The 15,890-nt window shown below is 52.1% G+C and overlaps 2 protein-coding genes across 2 annotated transcripts in view; one reads left to right on the forward strand and one right to left on the reverse strand.

Annotated features, from left to right (window-relative positions):
• Positions 1-2,737: 2,737 nt before the first annotated feature.
• On the reverse strand, positions 2,738-15,341 carry PRAP1 (proline rich acidic protein 1). Its single transcript, XM_043518738.1, has 5 exons — positions 15,129-15,341; positions 12,198-12,252; positions 6,105-6,163; positions 3,104-3,207; positions 2,738-3,015 (listed from the first exon to the last, which is right to left on the reverse strand). The coding sequence occupies exons 1-5, from the start codon at positions 15,134-15,136 to the stop codon at positions 2,822-2,824; spliced, it is 420 nt and encodes a 139-aa protein (XP_043374673.1). The 5' UTR covers positions 15,137-15,341; the 3' UTR covers positions 2,738-2,821.
• Positions 10,200-15,890, forward strand: part of CALY (calcyon neuron specific vesicular protein) — a 57,549-nt gene continuing 51,858 nt past the window's right edge. Inside the window, exon 1 of the mRNA XM_038409813.2 lies at positions 10,200-10,215. The gene's annotated coding sequence lies outside the window, so the exon portion shown is untranslated. The remainder of the gene's footprint in view (positions 10,216-15,890) is intronic.

The following is a 15,890-nucleotide window of genomic DNA, read 5'->3' on the forward strand; positions in this document are numbered from 1 at the left end:
TTTTCATCCCACACTGTCACTGTCTTCACTACATCTCACACACACTCACACACACACACACAGAGTCTTTACTGTAATAAATCATTGCCAGACTTTCTTGTGAAACAAGTGATCAGTTTGAGCAGCTGACTTAGAGACCCTGATCCTTTGTATAGCCATGGGAGTCAGAACAGCTGTGAATAGGTCAATGCAAAGCCCTGTCCCAACTCCTCCCTGCATTGCATGGGGCATTTGGGTGAGAAATGGTTCTGTCCAGCCCTGACTTGTTATGGGTTGTCTGTTGCCAACATTGACCCAGCCCTGGATCTGGTGCTCGGCCTCAGTCTCAGAGGCTCTTGCAGGGTATTTGTTCAGCTGGACCTAGGCAGAGCAATTATAAACCCAGATGGACCGAACCCCGTGTGGGTGTGTGTGGGTGGGTGTTAATTCTTTCTCTCCATTAACACCTGCAGTGGGTTTAGAAGCACAGGATCCCAGGGACCCAAAGGCCACAGACTAGAAGAGACCCAAAGGCACTAACCCAACCCTCATGCCCCTACACAAGGGCTTATAGAAAAGCTTAGGGGCCCCAACCTGCTATCAGCCCAGTGGCAGCCCATTATGGGGCCTGGCCCCCTCCCTCTGGGGTGAGTGAGCAGGAAAGCAGGCTCAGAGGGCAAAGGAAGAAACTTTCCCCCAAAGCATCAGTTGGACCAGGCCCATTCTGTTCAGACTCAACCCTGAGGAGCCCTGGGGTGAAGGGGATCTGCTCATCCCATACCCACCCTGCCAAACCCCTTGGTGCCAGCAGGACCCACAGGCCATAACCCAGCAGGACGGGGCCACTGGGCCAGTAAGAGCCAGCACTGAAAAGAGCCCCATTGGTTCTTGATGGCCCTTTGGCTCACGGGGTGTCATGTGACTTGACTAGAGGCCCCGGTGCCCTGACGAGAGGACTAGAGGGTGTGGGAGAGTTAGAATCATAGAATATCAGGGTTGGAAGGGACCTCAGGAGATCATCTAGTCCAACCCCCTGCTCAAAACAGGACCAACACCAACTAAATCACCCCAGCCAGGGCTTTGTCAAGCCGGGTCTTAAAAACCTCTAATGATGGAGATTCGACAACCTCCCTAGGTAACCTACAGCAAGGGGGGAGGGTGAATGTGAGGGGTGCACTGTGTAAAGGGGCACACAGTGTGGGGGAAGGGATGGATGTAGGGCACACAGAGTGGAGGGAAGAAGTCTGTGTGGGGTGCACAGTGGGGAGGAGGGATGGGTGTGGGATGCAGCTGGGCTCTGGGTGGGGTGCACAGTGGGGAGGAGGGGTAGGTGTGGGATAGAGTCGGGCTCGGTGTGGGGTGCACGGTGTGTGTGGGAGGGGTGGGTGTGGAATGCCCAGTGTGGGTGGGAAGCACGGGTGGGGGTGGGGTGGAATGGTTTGCAGGGCAATGATTCTTTCAGGGACACATGGGGTGCATCCGCACTGCAGCAGCAGGAACCTCTCGGCCTGGGCACACGGGTTCCTGCTAGCTGGGCCTAAGCCAGCGCACCAAAAATAGCCATGTGGCCCTTGTGGCTCTGGTGCAGACCTGGGCTAGTTACCTGAGCTCAGACCCAGGGGACAGGGTGGGCTTGAGAGCCCAAGCAACTGCCTGAGCCACAAAGTCCAAGCTGCTATTTTTAGCTGCTAGCTAAAGAAGAGCTCAAGAAGAGCTAGCACAAGCCTCTGTAACCAGGCTCACTCCCCCTGCAGTGTAGACATGGCCACGGTTCCCTGTGCCTGCCTTCCTTCCTGGATTCCCCTCTGGCTGAAGCGTGTGGAGCTAGGAGCTGGGCTGGCTCTAGCAGCTATGCCTGCATTCGCACAAATGCCCTTCCCTGCCCTGTGGTGCACCAGTGGGTGATGAGGTCCCATGTTGGGGAGACAATGGCCCCCTTTGCCCCACCCCCCAGCTGGAGGAGGCTTATTTATTAAGCAGGAGCTGAGACCTTCCTGCTGAGGTTGGTGTCACTAAGGGTATGTCTATGCTGCAATTAGACCCACTCGGCTGGTGCCTGCCAGCTGCCTCGGGCTGCGAAGCTGTTCCATTGCAGTGCAGCTGTTTGGGCTCAGGCTGCAGCCCGGGTTTTGGGACCCCCCCCCCTCGCAGGGTCCTAGCAGCCCATGAGCCCGAGTCAGCTGGTACAGGCCAGCCCAGGTGTCTAATTGTAATGTAGACATGTCCCAGAATCCCCAAGTTTGGGGGAGGCAGAGAGGGGGGCATTCTGCTCCCAGGGGCTGCCAGCTTGCTGGGAGTGCACACTGATTCCAGGACTGCTGCAGTTCCAAGCTTTCAGCTGCCCCGAATCAGCATGTAGACACAGTTCAGCACAAACGAATAACAGCAGCAAGCTGCTCTCCAGAAGCAGCTCCATGCCTAGGGCAGTGCTACAGCAAAGGCCTCTCCTAGTCCCATGCTGGGGTCACAGCTGGATCACTGGGGGTGCCTGACACTTCAAAGCCATGTCCCTCAGAGAAGGGCAGATTTCATAATGATGCTTGTCGTACCAAGAGACCTCAGCCAGCCGACCATCTTCCTGCACCACCCGCCGGTCCCAGCAACTGCCACCAACTGTGCTAGCTCAGAGTAGAGCCTGACACAGCCTGAAGCCAGAGGCCTCTTATTAGCCAAGACACAGGGTCTGATAGGACAGGCGGGAGGAGGGGGCTGGTACATGCCCCCATCCTGGGAAGGAAAGAGCCAAGGGAACATACAGCCAAGGAGAGGAGGTAGAGGGGACGCTCAGCACAATCCCCTCTTCCTTTATTACTGGTGGGTAGACGGGATCAAATCTCCTCCCCTAGCCATGGTAGAGATGGTCTCTGTCTTCTTCTGGGCCATTGATGGCTTCAGCATACAGTGTCACTATCTTCATGGGGCCTTCCTCTTCTAGAGCACCGTCTGGCGGGTGGTAGATGTGGTCTCGGTCTTCCTCTGGTACCACTGCAGACTTGGCACCCAGCAGGGCTGGCGGGTCTCCAGCGCTCCTGGGTGCTGAAAATGGAGGAGGCAGGAGGAGCGTTAGATTTCTGGGCATGCTGAAGACGCCAGCAGAAGGAGTGTCATCCCTCAGCTTGCTTACCTCTTCTGCCTTGTGCGTCACTAGACAACAGCCTCATTCCAGGATCAATATCTGCCGTTTGTTCTTCATTCTCGGGTGGTTCAATAGCTTTTATGCCCAGAATACTGAAAAAAAGAAATATTAATAATAATAGCTTGGTCTTATATAGCCCTTTCCAGTTGTGCTTTACAAAGGAGGTCAGCCTCATTGTACAGCTGGGAAACTGAGGCATGGAGAGGGGAAGTGATTTGCCCAAGGTCACCCAATGCATCAGTGGCAGAGCTCACAATAGAAGCCAAGTCTCCTGACTCCCAGAGTTTTGTAACCCCTCCTCCCCCTCCCCGTTTTGGCCAGGAAATCCCTAACCACATACATGGAGTAATTTGCCTCATTAGCATTTCAAACATCTTCTTGCAGGAACGTTTCACCAAAGATCCCCTTAGAAGAGGCCTGGTTCCTTCCCAAGACCTCTACAGAGGTGAGTCTCCACACACATGACCAGAGCAGTGCTGCCCTGTTAGGAACATGTTCCAGCTCCTACTGGCCGTGTGATATTCCCTCACCCTGTGACTGGACAGGAGTAAAGCTGGGTGCATTATTCATTGTGAACAATATTAGATGCACCAGAATTTACTCTGTTTTGTTTGCATAGTCACAGATTGCTGCATCGCTTGGTTGGTAATTTTCATGCAATTCATTCAATGCTATATTTTTATTCGTAATATGTGATTGGGTATCTAAAGTCACATGGCATTGTTCCTGCTCCTTGACTGGCTACTGAAACCTATTAAACAGGAGAATAAAGAGTAGCCAATAAGGAGTGTTAGGCCAAATAACTGTTAGTGCTACAATTGTTGACTATTTCAGGATTCAGAAACATTTCCATGGAAACCTGGTGGTCATCTGAATTCTTGCAACTAAAGAACAAATAAACATGAATAATGCTTGGGAGTAGCAGAGACTTGTGATTTGGATTCATAAATTCATGAACTAGGATTTTCACGACTCAACCAGCTTAATTATAACCAGGAGAGAATTCAAAAGGCAAAGTGATGACCAGAGGATTAATTTTGGGCCAGTACCAGATACACCAGCATGTTCATTCAAGCTGATTGTTCCTGTGATGCTTGTGAAGAACAAAAATGCCATAGGAAAAAATAAACACTCTTTTTTCCACATAATAAAATTACAAGTGCTAGCCACCTGTGAGGATGCAAACATCATGACTGACCCGGAGGCAAATAATGAGATCAAATTCACTAGACTATCATAAATCTTAACTATGACTGAACCAATGGCTCAGTGGACAAGGGGACTTGTGTCTGTTTAGGCCTTTGGTGAATTTGGCACAATATCTCTGTTGTTACATACATCCTGATTTCTGAAGGGCACCCCTTTAAAGAGGCCTCTACCCCACCTCTAATTTTGTGCTTGCATCAGATGGCACGTGCAAGTAACAGGATTTAGACCTTTTCCTACCTGCCTGGCAAATACAGAGAGGGAGTGAAACACATAGATACAGACCTCCCCCCCCCCCCAACTTATGCAATCGTTCCATTCCAGAAAGCCTTGCGTAACTCGAATTTTACATAAGTCGGAAACGTATACCCATACATTACGCAAACATTTCCACAACTCGAAAATCCTATTTCTGGCTTATGGAATTTTTTCTGTAAGTGCAAAGTTGTGTAAGTCGGGGTCTTGCGTAACCCGGGGAGCATCTGTATATATTTATTTTGGCACAGAAGCCCATTAGGAGACAGTTATTTGCAAATATGATCTAATTAATTAATATTGTCCCAAGACTCAATACACTGCTATGCCCCGTGAAGGGGTAAATAGTAGTGATTTATTGATATCACATGACTGTTTTCAGACAATCACAACCCAGGGTTTTCTGTTCGTACACTGATTGCTATTAAAAAGTATGCCAAATTTTGGAATACAAGCCTCTGACAAACCCCCCAAAATCAATATCATTCTTTTAAAATTTCCTGCAAATTTTATTGTGGTTTTTTTTGGAAAACAAAAACACTTTTGGTTTTCATTTTTTTTCTTTTCTAAAACCATTTTCAGTAAAAAATGTTACTGAAAAATATTTGGTTTTTCAGAAAAAAAAAGGGAAATTTGATTGAAAGTGATATTTTTGCCATGACACTTTCATTTTTGACAAAAGCCATTTTTTTGGCAACTTTACTTTTCAATGAAAAAACTTTGTCATGCTCTAAACAACCCTAACTAACCCCAGATCTTCCACAATTAACGAACAGGCAGGATATGGCCAAATGGAAAGCAGTCATTAACCCCCCATAGCAAGCTTGGCCTCACTCATTTTTGCCTGACTGAGGAAAATCTGGGATTACCCGAGAATTCCCTCCATTACAAGAATCACTGGGTGAGGTTCTCTGATCTCTGTAATGTAGGAGGTCAGGCTAGATAATCATATGATCTCTGAATCCATAAAGAATTTGTCAAATAGATATTAATTCAAAAAAGAAAATGCAGAATTTCTTATGCATTGTAGCAGGACATGCTCCCTCCTAACTGGGGTTTTTCCAGGCTGCGCAGTTCCCAGGCCTCCACAGCTCCTCCTGCTGGGCCCTGAGCACCTTCCTGCCTCCCTAGGTTCTGGGCACTTCTGCAGCTTGCAGAGCCAGCCGTCCCTTCTCTGGGTGCAGTTTCCAAAGCCTGGGTTTTTGCGTCACCAGAGGTGGGGAATTGCCTTCACTTTCTCAGGCAATCCACGCAACACTGTCTACCCCAAAAGTCCATTCACATCTGGCCCATTGTTCAGTGCAGTCCTCTGTAGTTCGTAACATTTCGCAGTGGTCAGATCCCAACGCCCCCTACAAAGAAGGTTACATTAAATCCCAACCCACAATAAAATGTAACCTTTGCATTTAATACAATGGACCTCAAAGATGCTTAAACTTAATTAGGTAAGGTTTTTCAAGGCTATTGCAAGAAATTGTCATATCGGTCACAGTGTCAATGATAATAATATTAACAATAACCATCTTACATTTGCTTCTTAATGTCCTGTTCCAAGGAACCCTCCATTTCTTTGCCTTCTTTCAGAACCTGGAACCAAAGAGCAAGTCAGCAGCAGGGGACCTTCCCCCTTCACGGGACAGCTAATGGCCTCCAATGGGCACAGAGACAAGCGAGCAAACCCCTCCCGCCTCCCCTGCCCTGGCCAGCAGTTTTGGGCTTCGCTGTGAAATAATCCAGTCCTAGGTGGGTCAGCAGTTGTACCCGCACCGCCCCCCGTTGCACTGCGGTGGTGACCGATGCACAGAGCAGCGGTGGAACCCATTCAAGGTTGCACATTCAGCCCACAACAGATCCCAGAACGAAACGCACCTTCCTCACTTCCCAGCCTGGCGTTCAGCCCGTGCACCCAGACCTGCCCTGGCATTACAGCAGTGCAGTGCCAGAGCTCTCTGCCAGAGGTAGTTCAGGTGGTGGAGACAGCCATATTCCCAGTGGGGAGCTATCCAGAGGGGCCTTGTGTGGCGGAGGGGAACTGCCGGATCTTGTTGTGGGCCAGGAGGGTGGGGGACCAGGAGAACATGGAATAACTGTGACACTGAGTATGTTGGGTTATTTTATGTTTGGGAGTCAGGACAATGGAATATGCACCACTGTATAAGGACCAGACGGGTTGCGGGGGAGTCCCAGTGCACCAGCACAGCAGAGATAACTGGCATGCCTGCCCACCCCATCCCTGCCAGTGGGCAGTGAGTGATGCCCTGTCTCAGGCCAGCAGCGTGCTCCCCTCATGCCAGCAGCCCTGGGGCTCGCAGAAGAGAAACGCTGTCTTCTCACAGCTCAGCCAGTACCCACTCTGCCTCTTGGGCTGGGGAGCCAGCACTCCTTCAGCTCCGATCTGGAAGGATCTGCTGTTGCTGCAAGCAGGCCAGGGCGATGCAGCCTGCAATGACCATCATTTCATACTTGTGCAGGACTTTCATCGGGTCAGAGCAAGGCCTTGGCCAGGTTCTGCCAACACCACAGTCGCTAGCAAGGCTCAGGCCAGGTCCCGCAGTGGAAGGAGGGACTCTCCAGCTGGCCTTCGCGCTGGCCCGGCGCACCAGGACATTCATCCCTGTAGCAAAGCAAATCTTATGAACCAAGCCAGCATCCTATGCTTGTCCATGGGCGCAGACCCCAGGTACTTTGCCTCAAGGGCACTAGCTGTGCAGTGTGAGCGAGAGGAGAGACTGCGTGGGCTGCTACAAAGGCTGGGGCTAGGGAGCAGCTGTATCTGTCCATGCTGAAGGGAATGATGAGCTGTATAAGGCGGGGGCCCCTTTAGGATTCAGACGGGCACGTGCTGGGGCAGAGCCAGGCCCCACGAGGCCCTGTGAGCAGTCTGTGATGAGCGCTGGTGTTAAGTAGAGGGACGGCAGGCAACTGGCACATTACCCTGCTCTCAGCCTGGCCAAAGAGCCTGCAGTCGCTCCACATTGGTGGTGAATGGTCCTGCTCTCGCTGCCTGCTACTGGGGTGAGTCGAGATGAGGAGCTAGCGTTTCCCCTGCATCCTCCCTGGACTGCGGCACATGAAGTGAGAGGGTCCCAATGCATTGGCTGCTCCCACCTTCTCTCTGCGCTCCTCCCCCAGACTCCCGTCCTCTGTCCCCATGACTCACTATCCCAACAAACCCTCTGAACCCCATGACCCCTCCATAGAGCTCCCTCCTCTCTGCGCCCTCCAATGGGCAGCATCGCTATCCCACACCACCCACCTCCTTTCGTGGGGCATGGCAGCTCTGCAGGCCCCTGACTGCTTCTGGTCCAAGTGCATACTCTTCCCCTTTAACTTACCAGCTAGCGGGGCCTGCAGAACACTTGCTGTGGGAAACTGGGCCCAGCAGTAGTTCCGCGGCATGGGGAATGGGGTGGAGGTGATTACTAAAGGGCCCGGAGCCGGGAGGTTTGGGTGGCACTGGGCATCACAGACCTTTGAACACGTATCTGAGCCAAACCTCCAGCTGTGCAGTAGTTAGCCCTCATCCTGCCTCCCATTCTCCTGGAATGGGCACTCATTTTGGAGGGGAGGAACCTGCTTTTGAAGCACTTGCTGCTGAGAGCCAAAATAGCTGGCCATTTGCAAATCTGATTAAAACTCAACGCTGTGATGAATCCCCCTCCTGATGGGCAGTCTCTTCCGGAGCAGGAGAAGTCATTGGGAAGAGTTTTCTTTCTCCTCATTTCAATAAGGAAGTAAAGTAGCTGGGGTACAATTTCCAAACGTGCCTAAGTGCACATGTTTGACTTGCTATGACACTCCAACTCTAAAGTGCCTTTTGAAAAACAGGACTTGAGGTTCCTAAGTCAGTTAGGTGCTTTTGAAAATGTTCCTCTTGATCTCATCTGCAGAGGTTCCTCTCCTGCTTGGTCTCAGGGAACTGTGTCCCCTCCAGAGATTTGCATTATTTTTGGTGTCGTTATTTTCACTGGCCAATGAGACAACTTTCTGGTCTCTGAGCTCATCAGCAGCTGAGCTTTTGTGGGAAAAAGAAATGACGCACAAATAAAGTTCAAGGCCGTGATCCAGCAAAGGAATGACTCCACCATTGTTCCAACATGATGAACTCCAACCCTTTCATGTCTTCGCCCAGCACTGCCACCTGGGGCCAGAGTTCAGTAGGACCCAAGAGGGACATTTCTGGGCAGAACTGCAAGGACTGGCCAACCCACATGGGATCTCATGGTAGGTAACGACTGACTGCAGAGGACACCGCTCCAAAAATCTGTGTCTGCTGAATGAGTTTCCTCTTGCCTTGAGAGCCCATCGTGGCTCAAGGTCTCACTCATAAACACCACTGTGCTGTGCAAATAACCATCAGGGGTTTGGTGGGAGTTGGAAAGCTCTTAAGGGAGATGGGAAGTGCTCTCTTACTGTCTAGAATAGTCTAGGTATACTTAATCCTGCCTCAGCACAGAGGAGTGGACTAGGTGACCTCTCCAGCCCTAGATTTTTATGATTCCACGAGGAAGGTGCCTTCCATTCCTGGCTTGCTAGGGAACTCAGGTTCACCCTACACAGGGAAAATTCCTGTGTCTTTTGGTCTCTCTTTGTGGTCTCCTCTTTGCCCACTGAACCCCTGGCTGCAAAACCAGTTTTCTGTAGTGCAGACTGTGTGGGGAGTGCATAAAACCTAAGTGGTACCGTGTCCCAGATAATGGATGGACTTGATTCTGTGCACTCCTAAAACCTTAAAGATCAGGCACCTAATGGGCTTAGAAATGATGGTGTTAATTCTAATGCTTGACTGATGCTGTTGGTTTTGTTTTCCTCAATCAGCACACCTCACTGCTTTGCTGAGCTGCTATCGCCTCTGTGAGTGGCAAGGAGGTGTTTGCCCTGAATATTCCAGTGTCGTCGAGACAGGCTCACGTGCATGGGCACGATTTCACTACCTCCCATTGTAGAAACATGACCCATTATTACTGGGCTCCATGTCTGTGGGACTGTCATGATTTTGCTCTGCACCACACAGTTATACTGGTAGGTGTTTGCTGTTTGCAGGGGTTATGGTCATTTGGTGGGGCAGGGTCAGGGCAGCCTGTTGCCAAGCAGACTCGTGCTGTGTTGCATTTCAGAACCACATTTTCAACTACCACAGCTATCTCTGCACCTCATACTGGAGGACTCAGCCGTCCGGCTAGCAAACAATGCCATTTGTGACACGGGGACTGTAATGTCACACTGGAAACCAGTTTCTAACCAACTTTGATACTGGTATAAGAATGAGGAGGAATATTTTTGTTTAATTTGTAAGTCAGGGTGTGATGGAGTGGACGAGGCCCAGAGGCCACCTGCTGGAGGCCTTAGGATCCTGCCATACCCATCCCAGAAAAGGAGCAGTAGAGGAGTCTTCCAGGCAGCCTAGGGTGGCTGTAGGGGAAGCAGCCAATCAGAGCCCAAGAGGGCCATATAAAAAAGGAGCTGCAGTGCAGTACACAGGCAGTTCCTTGCTGGAGCTAATGGAGTGTAGGTAGTATTCCTGGCTGGCTAATGGGAACTGTAGTACCAGGGACAGCTCAGTGCTGACAGGGACTGGGGGAAGTGAGAAAGAAGATCTCCTGGCTGGATGCTGGGCCTGAACACATAAGAGCCCTGAGGTAAGGGAGAAGCATTGATGAAGGCTTGGGCTGTTGGGAAGTGGCCCAGGAAACTGAAAGCAGTTTGTTAAAAGGACGTGGTGGCATGTGGTAGCTATTCTTAGGGCCCCTGGGCTGGGACCTCATAGGCCACTGGGGAAGTGTTCTATAATTAGACAGCAGAAAATCCCCAGGAGGGGATCTGAACTGGATCCAGAAGGAACCAGAGAGGGTGAAACCATTTCCTCCAGGGAGGAAGCCCTGGGGGTAAGGTCTGATACCAGAGCTGGGACTGTTTAAAGATGAGACACACACAACCAGAAGGAGTGCTTGCTATTATACAGGGTCCAAGGTCAGTGTCTCTCTGGGCCAAGTTCACTGATGGCTCAAGTAACACATGAGGCATGATTCTCATTTGCACTGAGGCCCCTTACACTGCTCTGGCTGTGTAATGAGGCCTTTCAGTGGGTGTATGTTACCTTTACATGCACTGTAAGCCCCAGTAAAGGGGCTTCAGTGTAAATGAGAATCTGGCCCATTGAATGTTAGTGAAGGGAGTGGGGAAGGTGTGTTGCCCATACATTCAATGGGTGAGCAAGAGGCAAGGACCAGGAAAAGCGGCTACCAGTGGGCTGTTATCTAGCAGCCATCCCTCCCACCTTTCCTGGCTTGGGGAATTCCCCTAGTCTCTGCTCCCAGCCCAGGGAGCTTGGGTGGCTATGGGGAGCTCTGGACCCTTCACCTGTCCTAGGCAGTGAGCCTTGGGGGGCAGGGACTTCTCTTGGGCATTCCAGGGCAGGTGGAGGATCCAGAGCTCCCCATAGCCACCCAAGCTCCCTGGACTGGGGAGCAGAGACTAGGGGAATTCCCCACAGTAGCCTGGGCTCCTCTTACCACTGCCCAGCTCTGGCCTGGGTGAGGCATCAGGGGGAGGCGGGTGGAGCTCCTGTATGTGTTCCATTTTTGAAAAGGTGGGCACCCTTTCCTCGGTTCTATAATGAACTGAACCAAAGGCCAAACTCTGCCTGAATTCTGCCGCACTTGGAATCCAGATCTAGAGTCATAATTTGCACCTAGGACTCCCCTTTGTTTCCTCAAAAGAACCCAAGCAGCTGGCCCTTTAGGGAGTGAGGCTCAGAGCTGCTTTGATAGGCTGGAGCAGAGCTGGTAAACTTACAAGTGAAGTCAGCCAGAGGGGTTTTGCCCACATGCTCAGGGTCTAACTGATCACCATATTTTAGCACGGGGAAGGAATTTCCCCCAGGTTAGATTGGGAGAGACCCTGCGGGGTTTTCACCTTCCTCTGCAGCATGGGTCATTTGCTGGTTTGTACTAGAATGGTGCATTCTCTGTAACTTAAGTCTTTAAATCAAGACTTCAGTAACTCAGCCAGAGGTTAGGGGCCTACTACAGGAGTGGGTGGGTGAGGTTCTCTGGCCTGCAATGTGCAGGAGGTCAGAGAAGATGATCATGATGGTCCCTTCTGGCCTGACTGTCTATGAGAGCAAGAGCTAAGGTCGTTCTGCTTCTAACGGCTGACTTGAACCCTGCTCTGGAAGACAGTGCAGGCAGGGGCCTTGTGACTCTCAGCACTCTCACACATGCTTGGTAACAGAGGTGTTAAGGAGAGAATAAAGCATTCATCGGTGCGCTGCTTGCACAACATGCTTCGGCAGAAATATTTGAGCTGAACAACAAATGCACTGCAGCTATCAGCACTGGCTGTGGGGCAGTCAGGGATAACCAAGGTTGCCTTTTCATATGAACCAGAGGATGCATCAGTCCAGGATCCTACTAGGGTTTGGCACAGAGGATGTTACTATATCCGCTACGTTACCTTGAGTCAGCAGGATGGAGAAGGAATGGCAGATCCTCCTGAGCTATTGTGTGGGCTTGAAGGGAAGTTCCTGCAAAGTGGTGCCCTCGCCTATTGCAAGCACATGGTGGGGCTGTGATCACAGTGCACAACAGACAGAACTGAGAGGAGTTTGATGCAGACCTACCTGGGATGTGCTGTCAACTTGCAGAAGAAAAGCCAAGCTGATGCCAATGAGGAGCCTGGAAGGATTCCTGGAAGGGGAAGGTTAATTTTGGCAAAACAAATCCATTGGTGCTGCACCTGCTGCATGGCTGTGTCTGTCTGTTCCATTGGCTCCCACTAAACAGGCTCAGAAGTTCGAGGGCTATCGCTATTTCTAGCAGAGTTCCCCAGGATGGCTGATGCCAGTAATGTCCAACTCTCCATGTGTCTGGGGAGACAGCCTCTCACTGACAGTTTGCTATATGAGCAACTCCACAGTGAAAGTTGTACTGAGTTTCCATTTTATACCCAGGGCTGACCCTGGGTGGGTGGGCTGGAAGGGAAGATGGACACTAAACTTTGACATAACTCAAGTAAGTAGTTGGTGGTGAGTTGCTATTCCTCTGAAATGGGCCCTTTGGGAAAACTGTCCTGGCATGTCAGCCCACTTTCGTGTCACGCTAGCTAAAAAAGCATATAGCCAGGCCCCCCCCTCCTGCCCGTAGACTGAGAACTGCTCAGACATGGGGTGTCCACCCTGGGAGAGCAGTTTGTGGACAGCACCATGGGGAAGCTGTTTAGGAGAACAACCCAGGGACAGAAGATTAGGGGGTGCCCCCTGGGGCAGAATGACAGGAATGCTGTAGAAAAATTGTCTCATAATGAATATGCATGAGGGGACAGAATTAAGGTTGCATAAAGAAAGGCAACCTTCATTCTGGCATCTCCTAGCATTTCAGAGCCTGGCTTTGCAGCCTTAATTCTTTATACATAGGAGGTTTTTTTGTGAGTAATAACCTCGAGAGCCTTGCCTGCCAGGGCCGCAGAGTGCAAGGTGGAGTCAGGTGTTCACCAGGTGATAGCATGACCCAGCCCCTCAGCCTCTGCCTACGCCTGTGTCTGTTTAAAGCCTTACATTGGGGCGGAAGAGAAGTCCCCTAATGCAGTCCGATCAGAGCACAGTCCCGTTCCTGATGGAACCGACCGGGCAAGAGAGATTGGCGGGCCAGCCTAAGTTAATTGTGATGTCCCCTCACATGTACACCGCCCACTGTTACTAGAAATGGATGAACCCTCCCCACACACCCTGTATGGCAGGAGCTTAGCAGTGGCACCTGAAGGTACAACAGTGTAAAATTGCAGCTGCTATCCCCAGGGAGGTGGGGTCAGAGGTGCAGGGCAGAGGCTGGCTGCCCTATGCGATACCACTAACCACATGGCTGGCAAGCAGCAGCAGTGTGAGCGCTAAAGGCGCTAGGCCTCCCAGCAGCTTGGCAGAGGGAGTGCGGAGGCTGAGGGAGAGTCCGCCCATGAGCTAAACTCCCCGCCGTGGGAGGTGGTGGTGTTTCTAATGAGAGCTTTCTCTCAAAGAGGGGAGGGGAGGGGGAGCCTTTGCCATGGGCGTGGCTGCGTGTGTGCTCACACTGCCCTTTGTAACTGCAGATGCAATGGGACGCCAGTCACCTGATCAAAGTGCTAACACAGCTGGCTGGATAAGGGTGGAGGCGTGCCCATGGCTCAGGTACGCAGCTCCTCTCTCTGCTGTAGGAATGGCTGCAGGGCCCTGCCAATGGCTGCATAGCCTGGCTGCCAGACAGGGACGTTGGATGGCAAATAGCACTTGCCAGGACCTTGCCATGCAGATTTGGGGACACATCTGGCCAGATGCTAATGACCCTCACCACTGTTAGGGAGATGGGCCCAAGCAGCAAAATAACCCCAGGTCAGGGCCCCTCTCCAGTTACCACCAGGGCACCTGCCTGTACATGCATCATCAGGGCAGGCGGGCCATGCTGGGGCTGGGTGTGGGGGGACAGAGAGGCACATTCCTAGTGAACCTGGCCCCAGGTGCTGCATGGGACCGAGCCCCCAGGGGAAGGGCTGGTGACACAGCAATAGACTGTCAATCTCCAGGCACCAGCAGCCCTGGAAATCGGCTGGTAACTAACTGCTGCTCAGCTGTCAGCATCAGCTCATCCTATCTCCCCTCCACGGACTGAGGACCACTCCCCTGGGGGAGGGGCAGGTCAGGTGCATGGCAGCATGGAGTCTGGTGTGAATAGTCTTGGCTCCCTGGGCTGAGCCCCCTCCTCTCACAGAAGAGCCAAGCCCCCTGAAGGAGCAACTTCCCTGTTCCAGCATGGGTCTGGCATCACAGACCCAGAGGGGCCCATTCTTCTCATCCTGTGTGAGCTCCTGCAAGATAGGGGCTGGCTGAAGGGTTCACGGGGTGGGCTCGTGGGAAGACAGCTGTCACCTAGGTGGGCCGGTGCCACCTTGTTGTGGAACCTGGCTATAAGCAGGGCTAGAGGCAAGGCAGATGTGGGGCTGGGAGGCCCCTGATTAAGTCAAGTGGTGCTGGGTGGGGTAAGGCACTCAATTAATGGGGGGCTGGGAGTGCCTGGGCTGGCTGCTGGGCAGGTGTGGGGCTAAGGGAAGGCACAGCTGGACTTGGGGACACCCTGACACCATCAACAGAGCTGTACCCCACTGGGTGTCAGTCAATCTCAGGCGAGGGGCCGAGATGGCATCCTGCACTGCGCAGGGGGGGACTGGCGATGCTGTGACCATCACTCACACTGGGGCGGAGGGCTGCGTCAACAAGCAGGAAACTCCAGGAAACCCCCGATTTCATCATTAACAAATAAATCTCCTGATTTTGGGGGTCTGGCTTGTGATTTCTGAGTGCTTGGGGCTGGGGCTTCTATGGCCATGGGGCAATTATGGCTAATGGGGCCGAGGCCAGACCTCGAGCCCAACACGCTGCCCAGCCCTGTGTGCTAGAGAGACATCACACCTGTTGTTCCCCATGGCCAATACAACAAAAGAACCCATTCCCCAACCTAGTGGTGGTCGCTCTCCAGCTGCCGTGCTCCAAACCAGCGCCACCCAGTAAGGAAGGGAAGGGTCTTACCAGGCCATGTCTGTTTTCCCTGCAGTAGTACAGAGAGAGAACTCCGGTGGCTGGGGCTGATCTGCAGTGGACTGCAGTTGCTGCTTCCTGTCTTTTACGGCACTGAGGGCTGTGCAGACTGTCCAGAGTCCAGGAGCTGATTACAGGCCCTGATCTGCAAGTGCTGAGCTCCCTTCGCTCCCAGGAAGGGGAAGTGGGCTGAAGGTGCAGAAGCCTCTTTGCAGACACGTAGCTCTGTGCAGGATCCGGCCTACTACCCTTTGCCCCTTGAGCTGGGCTCTGCACAGGGGCCTATTCTGATCCCTATGGATATTCTCCCTGCCCTGCCTTCCCGACACCCTGAGCAGCTGCTCACCGCTTCCCTCATGGCCACTCCTTTACAGAGTCAGCAATGCAGCAGGAAGGAGCCCAAAACATGTCTCCCAGCAGGCTCGCAGTGGCTGCTCGCCCCGGTGGAAATGGAAGGGCCCACTCCAACTGTCAGACCAGCCCGAGCACAGCTCCCACTCAAAAAACAGGACACCGGCCTGGGGATCTGCTGCGTGGCTCTAGGAGCAGAGCTGGACCTGGGCACCTGGCTGTGTGTGTGAAGATGGGAGGGAGATGCAGTTTTGCTGCCATTAATTATTCCACAATTAATTTGCATCTGTTCATGAAGAGCAATTTTCTCATCTTATGAGAAGTGAGGTGTAGATTTTTCTGGCTGTCCAGTTAGCATTGCACACACTGCAGGGCAAGATGGGGGTGCTGGTTTGAAAGGGG

The sequence above is a fragment of the Dermochelys coriacea genome, chromosome 7, assembly GCF_009764565.3.
Source record: "Dermochelys coriacea isolate rDerCor1 chromosome 7, rDerCor1.pri.v4, whole genome shotgun sequence".
NCBI lineage: Eukaryota > Metazoa > Chordata > Testudines > Dermochelyidae > Dermochelys > Dermochelys coriacea.

What these genes read in the sequence shown, in the direction of transcription:
- PRAP1 (XM_043518738.1), bottom strand. An exon ending in AAGTTGACAGCACATCCCAG is followed by an intron (nt 6,164 to 12,197) that starts GTAGGTCTGCAT and finishes CTTTGGTTCCAG; the next exon opens with GTTCTGAAAGAAGGCAAAGA. An exon ending in TGACGCACAAGGCAGAAGAG is followed by an intron (nt 3,016 to 3,103) that starts GTAAGCAAGCTG and finishes CTCCATTTTCAG; the next exon opens with CACCCAGGAGCGCTGGAGAC.